This window comes from Xiphophorus maculatus, chromosome 23 (assembly GCF_002775205.1).
Source record: "Xiphophorus maculatus strain JP 163 A chromosome 23, X_maculatus-5.0-male, whole genome shotgun sequence".
NCBI classification, from domain to species: domain Eukaryota; kingdom Metazoa; phylum Chordata; class Actinopteri; order Cyprinodontiformes; family Poeciliidae; genus Xiphophorus; species Xiphophorus maculatus.
In genome coordinates this window covers 4,376,275-4,393,718 of record NC_036465.1, presented here as the reverse complement: position 1 = coordinate 4,393,718, position 17,444 = coordinate 4,376,275, and the positions used below count along the sequence as shown (strand labels likewise).

General features: G+C 37.0%; 1 protein-coding gene across 1 annotated transcript in view; it reads right to left on the bottom strand.

Annotated features, from left to right (window-relative positions):
- spata5 (spermatogenesis associated 5) overlaps window positions 1–17,444 on the bottom strand; it is a 115,758-nt gene that overhangs the window by 4,692 nt on the left and 93,622 nt on the right. Inside the window, 1 exon segment of the mRNA XM_005807803.3 lies at window positions 15,867–16,031. Coding sequence (XP_005807860.2) covers window positions 15,867–16,031 — 165 coding nt within the window.

Genomic DNA, 17,444 nt, shown 5'->3' with positions numbered 1-17,444 from the left:
TTGAGGATTGGGCTTTGACTGGACCACTGAAACCCTTTGATTCTTCTATTTCTCAACAAGTAATAAGAACAAGAGTTCTGGTTGTTTTGGAAGCTGTGGTTGCATAACAAGTTCAACTCATCACACACAACACAACAAATCAAACATCTAAGTGTACTTGAAATAAGGTAAAATGAACAAACAAGTAACTTTACAGCAAGATATAGGAGCTTATTTTAGGTCAATGACTATTTTATGTTGATGAAATAATGCTTGTTCCACTAGGAGATTATTTCACTTATAAAAAGGGCAAAATATCTTAATATAAGTGAAATAATGTCCCAGTGGAACTACAGTAATACATTTTAAAATAAATATTGAGAAACTCTTCACCTGAAACAAGCTTCTAATATCTGGCTGAAATGATTTCAGCAAGATATAGAAATGTTACTTAAAATGTTACTTGTATGTTAGTCTTGACTCAGCACTCAAAAACTAGACCAAAAATACTTGGTAAGATTTTGTGTTTTTGCAGTGAACTCCTTCCTTACCGTGCTTAACAGATAAATGCATGATTTAGAGCCAAGTTTACTGTTCCAGAATCGTTTTGAAGCTTTAAGGTGAATCAGATGGAAAGTTTGGCAGCTATCTTAAATTTGTCAACATTTATCAAAAGCCTTTCTCTCTGTGGAAGGATGCGACTATGGAACAGCGAAACTCCTGCATTTTTACAGCTCTTCACATTCATAAGCCAAATGCATTTGATCAGAAGCACCTGGATTCTTCCTTCCCTACTAAATACTTATGAAGAAGCAAAGGTGTGCATAGTGTTTCAGCATTTCTAAGATTTAGTAATTTTTACTGCATTATGCTAGGTAAAACCCTAGAATTATTTGCAAGAAGACTGCAAATATGTATTTTTGCCTCAATATTTTACCTGGAGGAGGTAAGAAGCTGCACCAGTTAGAGGACAACCTGTTCAGCATGACAAAAATAAATCCTTCTCAAGGTGGAATGAGAGGGGGAAAAGCTTGTGACTGCTGGCAGCACATACCAACGTTCTCAGGTCAAATCTGTCTGGCGTACTTTTCGCTTCCTACTTCAACAAAGGTGCTCAGTGAGTGTATCAGACAGCCTTAATGAAGGGCTTGTTAGCCAGGCTGCTGGCTGCAGATCCACTAGACTTGGAGTGTGTGTTTACTATCAATCCGCCCTTGTGTCTACGGTGGGCCACATCCACTCCTCCCGCAGCCCCTTTCTTGCGCACACAAACGGTTACAGTTACAGGAGCGAGCTCCGACAACTCCCCCTCTGCTCTGCCTCCCACCAAAAACCTCTCCTCCATCACTCTACAAGTCCTTTACACATAACCTACAGTGCACACGCCCTGGCTGACACATAAAGAACTGCATGTGTGCAAACACTCATGCAATCATTTGCATTTGGTTTATTAATCCAAGTTTTGAAGGAAATCTTTACGCAACCATGCATGCATGCACAAACACAAACACATACTCCCCCTACAGCGGACTCTGCATGCACACGCTACATGCACATGTCAGCCTGCTTGCAAAGACTTGCATTCTTGGGAAGTGTTGAGTAAACACCTACATGTGTTCTTAGCAAAAAAATCAGTCATTCAACCCTGAGTAGTTGTAGCTAAAACACAGTTTTAAGATTAGAAACTATAAAACCACAGAAGAAGAAACATCCCATAATCAGATCTTTTGGTATAATCTCAGTTTGTGGAGTTTGCAGTACCGGAAATTACGGATATAATTTCTTTAATCAAGTGAATGTTCAAGGCATCGCCCTGAAACAACACTTTCCAAAATTATATTGATACAGGAAGACGTGAAAGAAAAACAGAAACTGATTATTTTGGCTTTAGTGGGGAACTTTATGCTTTACATGAATCACTCTCCTAAAATATGCCCAAAGAGCAACATATTACCGCCATCCAGCATTTAAGTAAAATTAAAAAATTCAGGGATGTGTTGCATTCAGTTTTCAGAGAGGAAATTAAATAATACGTAAATCAAACAATGTTGGGGGTGGTGGAGCGCAGAGCCTGAAGCCTCGACCAGAAATAAAACATTTCATTCTTCAAAAAGGCTGAGAGGAAGTGTCTGCAGTGACATGCCTTGGCCAAGAGAAACAAGGCCTGACCACAACTCCATGTGAAACCTATTTAAGATTACAAGGCGAGTGAGAGGGGAGGTTAAAGAGAGGAGGTGAGGTTAAGCACGGAGGGAGGAGCGTCATGCGGGCGGGAGAGAACGGAAACATGGCACATGATCATAAATAGCAGAGTCGAGTGCCTGTGCCGTGGATGAACGTGAGCATGCTTGTGCTCCCAGCAGAGGAATTTAGGCTCTGCAAAGAAGTGTGATGATGAAATAGAGACCGTGTGAGCTTTCGCCACCATATTAAAGCCCAGACAAAATGAGCAGAGGGAAAATATCTGATATTACAACAATAAATTATCCCTAGATGGATGTTTTTCTGTTTAAATAAGGCTAAACCATAGTGTAAAACATCAAATGCCTGACACAAAACATGTGGGAGTCTAAATTTCTGGATAATTAATATATCACTTCAGTAGAACCTGTTTGACAACATGAAGTAAGCAAAAATTGCAACACACCAAACCTGAAGACACATACTGTATCCAAACATTAGGAGGGATGCATGTGTGCGTTTCAGCCTCAATGTATCATTTTGATCCTGGGTGAAATTAATTCCTAAAACTCACTTCATGTTATATAAGGTTTTACTTTGGAAATATAACAGTTAAAATATATATAATATACAGTCCAGCTTAATGATTTCAGCAAGTTTGATTTCAGCAATATTTGGCATGAAAGTGAAATTTCCCTCACATAAAAAAATATAGAAGTTTGTTTCTCATCTCCATAGTTACTAGTATAGTTTCTAGAAAAACTGGAAGCATCAGGAGAAACTGTTGATGAAGGCTGTCTGCTACAGTCGCTGAGCATCTTTGCTGAAACATGGCTGCTTATGGAAATAGAAGCAGCAAAAACTCAAGGTGTTTTGGCTCCTAGACAGCTGTTTTATTTTGTATTGCGATGTTTTGATCTTTCATCCTCACAATTAAAAATAAGGACAAAATTGTATCTATTATCCTGAGGATACAGTTAGAACTTAGTTTTTCAACTTTTAAAAAATGATAAATTGCAGAGGAACTGATTTCACGCAAAACCAGGTTAAAACAACTCAAATTTAGTCAATAAATACAATAAATATATAAGTACAAACAGTACAAAACAAAGAAAAATACATCATAATTATATTATATAAAAAGTACAAAAGAGTCATTAAAACTAATGAAACTGACAGGTTTTATGCGTAAAGTCACCTGACTCTTGCTTGTGTTTGGTTACCTTTGTGGGGTAACACCATATCCACTTGTGATTTATGAATGGCCAATGGGAGGTCAGAGGTCAAATTTGCAGGTTTTTAGATTGAAATGTTGTGTGAAAGAGGCTTATGCGTTCCCCCTACCACAGATTAGGCCTTATTACAACATCTCTTAGCATAAGCTTTCCAATACGTACAAATAAGTTAGCCACAGTCTGTATGTCAATAATATCTATGGAAAAAAGACGGAAGTAGCAATGTTGGAACAAACTCCCTGAAAACCTGAGATGTGCTAAAACTTTTGGATCTTTTAAACTAAAACAGAAATATAATAATTTACTACAGCTTTCTCACAACAATATTTTATTTAATGTTTATGTAAGCTCTTTCAAATCTACAGATTACTGTTTCTTACTTCTTATACGATGGGTTTATGATGCTACATAAATAAACCATCTTTGTCTAGGGGTCACACCAGGCAAAATCAAGTATCCCAAACTTTAATTTATCTATTTCTAGGAATCGTTGCAGCTGGTTAGGAGCTGAAGTTTGCTGTAAACCAGCAGTGTTGTATAGTTTTGAGTTATACAACTGACACCTCTGACCAGATTGGAGTATGATTCAACTCATATTACCAAATAAAAATTAGTATGTAAAGCACAAAACAATAATTGAATAATAATTATTATTGAAGTTGTTTTTCATACATAAAAATGCTGGAAGAGCATACTTTCTGTTTAAAACTGCTCATTAACTTCTATATGAGGGATTCAGGTGTTGTTCCACCAGACCCTCAGGGAATTTTTGTTTTGGAGAGAGCCATGTGGGATCGCACCTGCACTGAGGCCACACTGTGTTATGATTATGTCTGTGTGTGGGTGGGGGGTACAGTTGGGCCTCTTCTTTAGGGGGGGCAAATTTGTTTTTGCTCTTTATTCATACAAACAATAAAACACCACATTTTCCCCCGGCTTAAGGAAGGTAGAAATGGCATATTTACCAAACACGCCCACACTGAAACGGTTTGGGTGTGTGTGTCTGTTTAGTAAAGTCAATGCAGGTAAGAAAAACCCCCTTGTGTCATTAGAGCTTATTTAAATAGATTTTTACTACCTGTTTAGCCTTTAACAATAAAGAATATAGACAAATCCCCAGTAGCGCAACTTGAGAAAACAGAAATGAACTAAGCACACATTCCTACTGAAATTTAACTGCTATGATAAATAAAACCAAAGGAAAGAAATAAAATTAAATAAACTAAAGGAATGGCTAATTTGCACCAAAAGCAAAATACCAGAGGTATATATGAAGGAGTAGCTGCCTTAAAAGAGCAACATATTACCTTAGTTTTTGTTTTACTAGATTAAAACAAAAAATAAATTATTAAAATTGACATTCTTTGTATCTTAAGTTAGGAATTAGTGCTTAGTTTTAATAACGGTAATCATAGATCTCCATATGTATTCTCTATAGCACTAGTGTTTCAACTTGTTAATGAAATCACAGTTTATAGTTTACTTCTAAGTCCCTATAGACTACTGTTATAAATTCACCAAAAAATAACCAAACAGCCAAGGTGGTCTATGTATACCACTAATGCCTGTTGATGCATAGTGAACACATACCAAAGATCCTAAAGGAAGCACACACATCTGCCTTCCTTAAATGTTGTCTGCTATTGTCTTTCCCCTTTTAAAGAGTAAACTTAATTCCTTTATATATTAAATTAAAATTGTATTTTTTTTTATCTAACCGTACCAAATTAAATTTAAGAGCATTCCCATTCTTACTGAATACATTTAAAACATATTAAACCCATAGTCTGTTGTAAAACATATTTATTTGAGGCCCCTGATGGTCTTTGGACTCTAATTCTGGTTTCTCTTTTCAAAAACTTTAATGGTCAGGTTTTAATCTTAATACAGTATAATAAATTAATCACATTTTATATTTTTCCTTCACTATATTTTTACTCTTGCCCTCTAGCTTAGGTTCTTTCTCTCTTTTTTGCCCATTTTCTACCACATTATTATAAACTGCGTGTTGGGCACGCTTGATGGTTCATATTTCCCCGAAAAAAAATCCAATTGGTTCTTCACCATGTACTTACACATAAACCACAGCGCAGGCTTTATATTTTTGAAATGTAAAATTAGGGCCGAATGGAAGCCTCCTCTGATCCATGGCTCTGGTAAGGGCCAAAACAGCCTCAGAGCCTGAAACAGAAGGAGAACTGTTTTCCTTTTAAAACCTTTATTTAACTCTGTCAACTAAAATAACATATTCACGCTGTCAGGAGCCAAAAGGCCTGTGGGGTGGAAGTGAACTGAGGGGTTTGAGGAATTCAGGAAAAAGGTGTTAATAGCTTTTTCCTCGCTTCCTTTGTTGAACGCTGATTGTGTTTTCTTTATCAGCAGCATCTGTCTGAGCTACTATGTGACTCTGTCAGTGGTCAACCACAAGAAAATAACACACATAAGTCCAGACAGTACAGTGTATTTTGGAGAATTGCTCATACATTCCATTACAGCTGACATATTCATTTGATGGTTATATTATGTTTTCCTCAGTGATCCTGCGAGGATTATGTGGCTATCAAGAAAGGAAGGATTGTATTTCTTCTTGTATATTAATGTTGCACATTTTGTACCGTCACTATTATTTACACAATGACACGTTTTGTGTTTTCTTTTTCCTTCTTTCTTTTAGGAGCTTGTGTCCTTGGTGATAAAAATCTTTACAACAACAAATACCGGGTCATAAATCAGACAGACAACACACAGAGCCAGAGGAGGAACAGCCACAACCACAACAGGTGTTATGGGGAAACCATTTGTCTTCCTGTGAGAGTGGTTTTACTTGTGCTTGTGTGTGTGTGTCATTATATAAGACTTTATGGTTTTTAATTGTTGGGAAAAAAACTTCTGGAATGCCTGGATGCCTATTCAGACTCAAATTCTCTAAAAGACACGAGTTCAATAATATAAATTCAATATGCAACAACACAGTATAAAGTTCAAGATTATACACATTTGTGTTGCTGAAAGCAGAGATGCTTTCTCCAATTCAACTGTTTTTTAGAAATATTCTCAGATCAGACTTGGACCAAAGTGATCAGCTATCATGTCAAATTATTATTATTAGAGCTATATTAACCCAACTTTTAACATTTTTTTAGCAAGATATTGAATTCAAATGTACCATTTACCATTAAAAATGGATTACCTAAATCTTCAAAAGAACCTACGTGCTTTAATTTTGTAGGTCATAGTTTATATCTATTTATCCTTGTGCTGAAATTGGCTACTTCTTTTTACACAGTTCTTCTCCTCAGGGTTTCTGCCTACAAACCCTGTTATTATTACTAGTATTATTATATACAGTATATGTTGCTTGACAGCAGCATGGGGTTGTGCTGCACAAAGTTGTGCAGCCAATCAGAAGAATTCATACATCCTAAATACATGTCTCAGCGAGCTGATCACACTGACTTTCAGAAACCTAGAAGATACTTTTTAAAAAATAAATTAAACTTGAAGGTGGTCATTATCATGATGCTGCAACATAAACAGGTTATTATGAATCATTAACAGCCTACGCTCTGCAAAAGTCCCTGGTGATTACTACAAACGCACCCTTTAACATGACAACCAGTTATTTATATACACTATTGTAACTCAGAGGGGTCATGAATAATAATTTACTTAAATAATCAACACTTACCAGCGTAGTTTAACCCCTGATTACATCACACAAAGAATTTATAAGGTACGAGTTCCACGATGTCAAATCTGAGTTCAGTCTCGAGTCTTTAGAGTCCTGTCCAAATCCAAGTCTTTGATTCGGAAACTTAAATGTCTCTTTACTGGCAGGAAGATTGGGAAGATGGTAGGGTGGGAATTTATTGTATTATTTATCACAAGAAACTTCTCATTATAATAAGAGATTTGATTGATCATTTTAGTGATAAATTTTGATTAATGACTTTTAAAACACCCCAAATCTGTCCATAGTGTCAGAAGAGTTAGTTTTACTATTTTCTGCACTGGTTGTTCAATAAGAGTATCAATAAATATCAATACATATGCATCAATTGCATCAATTATATGCAGTTGCTGTGTGCAGTGTGTAGGTGTTGTGGTTGGTGCCCTAAAGAGCACATTAAAATTAGTATGTTTTTTAAAAGCAGTATTTGTGTTTGCCTAAAACAGAAATAATAAATAGTACTTATCGTTACTTTTGCTGTTATCACAATAGCAGCACAAAGTGCTTTGATAAAACTTGAATTCCATAGAGCCCACCCCTAGTAGAAGGTAAATCTATTCAATATTTAATATCGAGCATCCTGCATTTCAACAGGAAGTTTTACTTGCTCTTTCAAGTGTTTTGGTAAAAAAAGGGTTAAAGGAACCGTTGCACCACTGGTTGTAAATGGATGTTAATCACGCGTGTCCAAGAACACCAAGTAGCTCTGCAGAAAAAAGATCTTCATGGAGTCATGGTTGAAGTCATCCATGAAGTTTTATCTTTTTGACATAGCTGAATGGAGCTCAAGGTGCGGATGTTGCAACATGGTGAGATCACGTGCGAGAGAGCCCAGCAAGGTTGGTGCTGCCTGCTGGTTATCACCACCTCCATAATGTCAACTTCTACTTCTGAGCTAAACCTGGCCATGCATGGGAATCTTGTTTTTTCTTCCCCTTCTTTTTGTCAACAAGTTGTCAATGTCTGCCAAGAGCTCATTACTGCAGTGTTTTTGCACTCTGTTTCCTAGAGGTCACATGTCAATCAAGCTCCATGGGGGGGAGATCCATGAGATCCTCATCTGTAAGTGGTGGCAGATATTATTTCAGCCTTCTCAGATTCTTTTTTGAAAAACTTATAACATTAACAGAAAAACCAGCACATTAGAAGAGAATATTTTTCGTGCTAATATGGCAAAAACACAGTTGAATGGATTTTTAGACAATTTCTATATCAAAATTTTTATATATTTCTTCAAACTCAAACTTTCAGAGTTCTCCATACATTTTCAGTCCAATATAAAAGTTTACTATGATATTTAAGTTTACTGTAGATATTTCTACATAGACAGATGGCAGATAGATGAATGATTGATGGTTGGATGGATGGATAGATAAAAATAGATGAAGACTTGCATAAAAGATGGATTTATGGATGTATGGATGAATGTATTGATGGATGGACGAAAAGACAGATGATTGATGGATGGATGGATGGATGAACAGATGGATGGAAAAATGAAAGGAGGATGGATGGAAGAATGGGTGAATGAATACACAAACGGATGGATGAATTGATTCTTGTCTCCTTTTTTGGAGTTCAGGGAATCGCAAGGAACGTCAGAAAACAGTAAAACTAAAAAACATTTTGTTCACAAATCAAAATGTTTTTGATTTGTGAACAAATAAAAGAGATTTTGATGTAGCTGAGGTCTGCTTGCTGCCGATGTCGATATTAAAAATGAAGGAAGAAAAAAAAAGAATTGCTGAAAGCTGATACAGCCTTGGTTTTTCAACAAAGCAACAAATGAGGCCAGAACCAACTTCATTTATCTAACAGGGAGCAATAATTCCCTAAGGTCTTTTCATGTTAGGGCTTGAGAAGAAGAAGAAAAAAAAGAGCAGCACAGCATCACACCTTCTTTGAGGAGCAAGTTTAGCCTTTCTGTTTCTTCTTATTCTTCTAACAGCACTGTGATTACAGTATCAAATGTTGCTTCTGTTTGGAGGACTTGACGACAGAGGTGAGGAAGGAGAGCCGGGAGCAATTTTCTTGCCTGAGTGTGAGTTAAAATCTGTTGTGGGTGGAGGGGTTAGTTAGGGGGAAGGTGATGGTTGAGAAACCAGATGTCACTCCAGGCAGGTAGGAAGACGGGTGAATTTTTTCTTTTCTTTTAGCAATTTCTAGCTCCGAGGAAACAACAAATGTGTCCTGATGAATGACAATCTCAACCCCCATCTTACAACTCAAACTCTCTCTTCTCTCTTACAAGTCTGAAATGCCAAGAATGTAATAAAAGTCGAACCTTCAGGTAGTCAGACTGAAGAGTGAATTGTTCTGAATGTACCTATCTGCATTGCCTAAACATAGATCTGGATACCCGGCACATTTATCAGATTACACTGAATGTAAAAGTCAACTTCTCAAAGTTTGAGGCAGTAGTTCTCAAGCGGAAAAAGGTTGACTGCTCCCCTCAGGTTGGCGGTCAGACTGTGCCTCTAGCGGGAGTTTGAATATCTTGGTGTCCTTTTCACAAGTGATGGTTGGATGGAGCTGGAGAAGGATAGATGGATGAGGGCCTTGTCTGCCCAAGTCTGTTGTGGCGATGAAGGAGCTGAAAAAAGGAAAGCTCTTGAATTACTCAACTATGGTCAGGAGACATGGATCACAAGTGAAAGAATGAGATGCCGGATACAAGAAGCTGTATTGAAATTCCTCTGTAAGGTGGCCAGGCTCTGCCTTAGAAACAAGATGAGGTACTTGGAGTAAAGGTACCTTATTTTGGAGGTTTTCCAAGCATGTCCCAATCTGAGGAAACCCCTACATACACAAAGAAACTACGGGAAGGACTATCCCTTCATACTGGCGAACAGCTTGGGCTCCAACAAAGGGGACTGGAACAGACCTGAACTGTGCCTATATATACCTCTGGTCTACAAATGGCTTAAAATTTCCCATAATGATATTGGTAGAGAAGCAACATCGGAACAAGTCCAGGTCTTTTCCTGGGCCAACTGAATCATACAAACCAGAAGAAAACCAAGTCTTAACTATTCCAACAATAAAAAGCCTTCACAAGACAAGTTAATCCTGCAATCTTTAAAAAATCAGCTCCAAAAAGAGAGGAGAAAAAAATGTGAAGATCACAAGCCACCTAGCTCATCCAGTTTGAGCTGAGAACACGGTCGACTGCTGCTGTGGCTCAGCGGCACAGCTGCCAGCTGAGTTAGCATACAAAGTCAAACATAATAGCTCCCAGCTCAGTCCCACAGAGAAATTTGGCTATTCCTGGTATTGTAAAGTTACATAACTTTAACATTACAGGCTAACATGTTACCAAAAATAACTAAAGATGTAAAATGGAACTAAATATTTATATAATCTTAAGTTTAAAAAAAAAGTGGTCTTTGAGGAAACATAAATTTGAAGCTTTTGTTTAACAAGGTTTTTTTTGCAAGTCAAAAGAATCAATCCTCACATGAAATGTCATTATTCTTCTAGGGTAGAACTAACATGAAGGATTTGGTTTTTTTGACTGGTATGGAGTGATGAGCTTTAATTTCAACTCTTCTCTGAAAGATAACATTCTCAATTTAGGACACATCTGGCAATTCTTAATAGAGCAATGCTTCATATTTTACCTCCAAATGTTCTTGTGATACAGTCTTGTATCATTTTAGATATATAAAAACTTTGGCATTTTTACTTTGCGTACCTTACTGACTACTTTGATAACCCCACATATTCAATATTTCATAGGGTTATATCTCACTTTTCTTGTATCTAACACAAAATGCTCCCTAAAGCATGATAAAAAAAGGTTTCATTCTTCTTAAATCAAGCTGAAAAGTTTAGGCCCTTCTGTCTTCTCATTTTGACACTATATCACTACATATCGGTGGCAGATTGAGGTTACTTATATGGCCTCCCTAAATCCTGAAAGTACAAACTCTTCCCCCTGTTTCTGACAGAGCAATCCCCACCCAGAATTCAGCCTAAAGCAAGCGTACACCTGGAGGAGGTATGCAGCAAGAAACCAAAGCCCCGCTATCATATGTTGTGTTTGACATCAGGGTTTCTGGTGTAGTGTCTCATCTGTGGAATGGAGTTGTGCTGTCACTTGCCACTGAGTTCTCCAAGCTTCACAAAAATTCAAAGGCATGCCACAGTCGAGCCGATAAGAACTAGGTAGAATGGAAAGCTGCGTCTCACCTGGGTGGGCATTATATTTTACATGCTAGCGCTAAAGATCATATTAGATTAGAGGAAACTTTAAACTCGCTGATCGCTGAGGGGAAGTTTGGGAGAAAACAGGATACAGATAACCAAACAACACGGCGCTGAAGATAAAGCTGTGTTTACAAGAACTGAGCCCTGAGGGACAAATACAACAAATGAGCAAGTAAATAAACAAGGATATCTCTAAATGGTATGCAACGATCGAATGGATGCATTTTTACTGTAAGTTGAACCAGAAAACTGCAGCATTTCAACGCACACTGGAAACCATCACAACGTTTGCTGGCTTGCTTGAGAGACTCAACACATTATGCTTCAAAATATTGCATTTTCTGAACTCATAATTTATATTTTATAGTGTAGAATGTCTGGTTTCAAGATCAATCAATCTTCTATGTCTTTAGTCTCAATCTAATCCCTACATCCCAGCATACTCTATATTTTCTATTGTCTCTTTTCTGAACGAATCCTAACCATTTCAGCCTTAATTCTCCAGCTTTGAATTATGGCCAAAGTGATCTGGGAACGATGCCAGAATTGATACTGGGCCTGTAGAGTATGGAGGGATGGGATCACTGTTTTAGCTAACAGCCCCCAAAAAGTAGGTTGGATCATACCAAAGGATGGTATGAGACTAGCACCAGGAAGATTAATTTTGCCTCAGTATGCATGGATGCAATTGGAATCAGAAATCCGTAAGATTTTGCTGCACATGTACTTCACTACTTGATTGTAAAAACTAAATTAAAAACAATAAAAAGCAGCATTTTAAGAGTTTTGCAGATGGTAAGTGTAAATGTTAAGCTAGAGAGTAAATTCAACATGATGGTATTTAAGGTTCAGTTTCTGTGATCCAAACAAACCTTGCTCCTGCTTTGTGTCAGAGAAGTGCATGAAAGTAGCAAGCAATCACAGATTTTTTTCCTCTGTGTAAAGCTGCATTCACAAGTGTATCTAACAGAAACAGCCATGAAAACAGTTTTTTTTTGTTACAGAAAAGGCATCAGAGCAAATGACTGTGCTTCTGGTTGTTTTGCATGCGTGTTTCAGGACCTGTAAGAGTTCTTTTTCAGGTCTGTGACCTTTGAAGTCTCAACATACAGTGGGTATTTACGTCTAGGTGCAAACATGCTGCACATTTTAAAGTAATGTCTTTCAAGTCAAACAGAAAATTAAGTATAGCTCGTTTTTAGCATAAATACAGTCTTGTGTCATAAAAACATGATTTGACAAAAACTACTTCACTCAATGAGAGTGCATTTTTTAAAATCCAAACTGTGATGCATTCTTTATCAAATAGTTTCCCAGCTGCTCAGAATCTTGAAGCTAGTCTTTCGTGGAGGACAGTAGCAGTGTTTCTGCTCGGCACAATGTGAATCATGTGGCAGACAAACACAGAGGAACAAATCTTCTACACAAAAGAATGTTTGTATGATTACTCCCTGTCCACAGTGAGATCACGAGGGCGTTCAGTGACACAGCACAGACACGATGCAGACATCATGGAAAAAAACACTAACATCCCTCTGGAGTACCAGAATCGCTTATCTGTATTCTGGAGTAGTAGAAGGTTAATAAGCTAAAAGATGAGGAAATAAATGCAAATTTCAATAATGCAAACTTGCATCTAGAGATTTATTTGTCAAAAACAAATTTATACACAGTGCCAGACCTACAGTAATAGGAACATAATGTAGGGAAAAAAACTGCTTGGTGTAGTTCAGAAATAGTGTTTCTGAGCACTATTCAGAAACACTATTTCACAGAGGAAACTTTTCTCCTCTGTGATGAAGAGAAAAGTTTGTTTATGTTTTGAAGGTGGCAAAGAGTGTGGCAATCATAACTCTTGTGCAAATATTCAAAACTTTAGTGCATATATAACCAAAAAGGTTTGCACTCTGTAACACTAAAGGGTCTGGATGTGCATGTTTTTCCTCTAGTCTATTATGAATGAGGTATATTAACATATTTTGAAAGTATAACACTTAAAGAAATCAGTTTAATTAACAAGGAGCCAAAGATCATGAGTCATTTTAAAACATGTTTAACTGAAACAAAAAGAGCCTTTTGAATTCTTACATTTGCACTACCATATATATATATACTGTATATACCATATATAGCTGTTTCTCTGTGGAAACTAATTTTTACACCAAGATTATGAAACAGATGGAAAATTTTTATTTAAGAAAGGGAACAACCCAAAATCCATGGAAAAAGACACAACAGAGTTGATCCCATTAATTTGACAGATTACCTAAAGCAGGAAGTCAACAGCCAGACCACTGAGACGACCATGGGCGGTGTTTGATAGCGTACATATAAACATGCTTTCTATCCTTTCTCCAAATGAGAGCAGGTTTTATCACGTTATAATTTCCCACTGTGGTGAATTACAGATCTATTAGGTTTTCTTTTAAATCTCTGCAAAGAACACCAGTTACCTCACTCTACTGCGCTATAACTTGTAGCATACAAAAAAAATGTGTCGCCAAGAGGAAAAAGACACATAAAAGTTGCACTTGAATATAAGTTGCAGTTATTTAGAAGTTGTCAAACATGAGGAGGACCAATACGGTCATATTGTCCATGTTAATGATATGACCCAGTGACACGTTCAGTTACCAGATTTTCAATAAACTCACAGAAAGTGCTGACCCTTGCTTGATAGCCTACCAGCAGTTTCTGACACCCGATATCCGTACTCTGATAGACGTTTATGTTACATGAAGTGGTAACACCAAGAACCATCTCCATGGCAACAACTAGGGCATGAAAACCTAACAGCACCGTTGGCAAGCCTCTCCCAGCAGCACGTTCTTCAAGCACCCATCTGTGAACTCGTTGCTTTCGCTCTGGCTTTCAGACCGCGATTAGATTCCTTCGCTGGTGAAGAGGGTAATGTTTACTTCTTGGTTCATGCCAGTCAGTATCAATTAACATTTAATGCATCAGTGAAACGACTTGACACACTTCAGACTCCAGAAAAATAGGTTCTAAAAAGGGGTCTGGTTCAACGTAGCCAAGTCGAGCTGCTTTTATTAGGTGATATTGAAAAAAGGCCAATAGTTCCTCATTCTGGACATGGAAATGATTATAAATATCTAAACTACAAAAACAAAATCACAAAATTGAGAAATAATTATGGATGCCTTTCAAAGATACTCCAACTCTTAAAATTTGATAAAGTTTGTGGTCTAATCTTAACACTGCAAGATTCCAATTACTCAACTGTAGTTAAAACGAGTTCTTGTTTTATTTTGTCAAATATTTTGCTTTGTACATTTTTATTGTTCACAGATGCATTGTACATTTTTGTTTTCTGTTCTCTTCTGGAACATTTTGTTCAGTCATATTCTTTTGAATTTTGATAAATCATTCTCATAAAGCGTGGAACAATTATACCACAAACACCTGCAAGGAAGAACTGGCTGCACAAGTTTGCATTTATTATGGATTTTCTCTGATACTAACAGGGTCAAGATCATATGAATAGGCTTAAATATCTAGATACACTGAGCTAAATATTTTTATAAGGGGTACTGAGCAACACAGAATGTCCTAACTTGAAAAGGTTACAGCCTAGTAACGTCTGGTTGATAATCATTATTGGCTACAGCGGGTAAATTAACTTTGTCAGCAAAAAAAGAATTTGCTTCCCTGAAATCATTAGAAAGATCAAAACTTGGGAAAATGTAAGAACTCAGAGAAGATCTAAGAGGGAAAAGTGTAAATCAGCACCACTTGGGAAAGTTTTTTGGAGCCATTTTTAAACAACTGCAGATTTCAGAGTTGTGGACATAAGTACAAGTTGTCTGAAAACACTGGGGCATTGGGAAGGCAAACACACAATGAAACCAGTTCCGAGAGAATAAAACAAACTCAGACCTCAACTCAACAGAACATGTGTGCATAATGTTTAACCCTCTCAGATCCAGTGTTGTAACATTATAGTATCTCTATTTCAAAAAAAAACATACAAATAGTGACTTTTGTCCTGTGTTTTTTTTGTTATCCAGACTTGGAGATCAAACCCCTTTGTTCAGTTTTGGAATACTATTGGATAGAAAACTTCCATGTGAGTTCCACAACGTGAAAAACCTTTCCTGAGAAAGATCTCTGTTAATACCTCTGTACCAGATTGATCAAACAGGAAGAAAGTAAAATGTCTTTTCAAATTTGTTGGATGATCAGTAAAATATCTAGAACATGTACATGTAACATTTTTGGGGCAACATTTATACACAATTCAAAATCATTTTAGATTACATTTAATATTACATTTTCATTACAATTTACCTTACAATTCTCTAAAAATACTCCCACAAAAGCATCAACAAGAACTTTCTTTTTTTTGAACTAAGTCACTGTAAGAAAACTAAGCAAATTTAATAAAGATTATTAATTCAGCAAATATTAATTATCATTGTATAATAATTCCAGCCTAGAAAAATTATGATTTGCATTAATGATCAAAAGCCACAAATATTGTTATTTCCTATAAAGCATGTAGATTTACTCACTTCTGCTCCTGAGTACTTGTTGGTCCGAGTGACCAGCTCATCAAGGGAAACGTTCTCTGCTACGGGCATGTTACGGAACTGCAGGGAAAATATCTCCCGTCTGGTCGGACCGTCGGGAAGAGGAACATAGACAATCCTGTCAAGGCGGCCTGGACGCATCAAAGCCTGAGAAATAATAAAACAAAATTGAGTCAAATTCTTTGGGATTTTTTTACGTTCACAAGAACATTCCACATTGTTCCAAGTTCTCCAGCTGTTTATTTGTGACTTAAATGTTAGGATGTGACCTCTGACCTCCTTAATGGTTGTTTGTTATGGTGAAGAGGTAGAAACTGAAGCTAAGACTCAGACAACCAAAAGGCTGAGAAGAAAATTGTGAAACTGAGGTTTTCAGTAAGGAGACAATGTGGATGTTATCTGATAAAGCCCCCGCTTCCTACAGATCACATCATGGTGACCCCAAAACAGTCCCAGAGCACCCAAAGCCGCCGCTGTCTCGCTTGTCAGACGTCATTAGGTGGCAGGCGCCTCTCAAGCCCAGACAGACAAATATGGCCCGTCTACCTTCGCTGTCCTCAGCCTCGCAGTGACAACCTGTGGTGACGAATGCATTCTGACAAGCAGGATGAATTCAGGATTAAAAAAAAAAAAAAAATCTTGGTTTTTAACTGAACACAATTGAACGCTCAAGGAGTTTCAGCAATAAATGAAAAACAATGAAAAAATTCCAAGAGTGAGTGGATCTGAGGGTCTGGATCTGGGCCAGAGAGGCCAAACCGAGGCCACACTGGGGCCACACTGGGGCCAAACTGGGGCCAGTGAAGACGAAGCAGGAGATAGACACAGACGCAAGCCAGGCAGGAGGTCACGTCAGAAGGGATCAGTGTAGGCTGGAGGAACTGGAATGGCAGCCTTAGCGCTCCTTTTCATACATCATGCTGCTGCTGTTGTTGCTACTTTACAAGTCTTTCGTGAGTCTGACATGGAGTTACAAATTTGCAATTTCACAATTTTAGCTTATCGTTAATAAAAAAAAATTCCCAATTTTTTGGTACTTGAAAAACATTCAAGGCAGGTAAACAAAGTGTGAGATGACAAGAAAGCCTTTTAACATCAAAGATAAATCAACAAAAATGTCAGTGGAAGAATAAAAAAGACGGTTCGATTTTAATAATAATGTAACTGTTCTCCTTTTACATATTTAATAACATTTGAAGAAATATTTCTTTAATTTCCTAATAATATAAAATAGGACATTAAATCTACCAGGGGTATGAATAATTCTGGGCTCAAGAAGATCTTGAGGTGTTGAGATCCACTTAATTCAGCACTAATGTAGCAGATAAATGTTCATTATGCATGTATGTATGTAAGAGTGTATTTTCTCACAATTCCATTATTCTAATCATAATTATACTATTTTGGCATTATGAGGAGAAATTGCTGCTTTATATGAAGGTGATTAAATCACAGTGGGGATTTATAATGTTTTTATTCACATATTACAATAAATTTCTTATGATAATACATTTGATTTATGGTTGTCACAAATTTCAATTAATGATGTGTAAACAAACC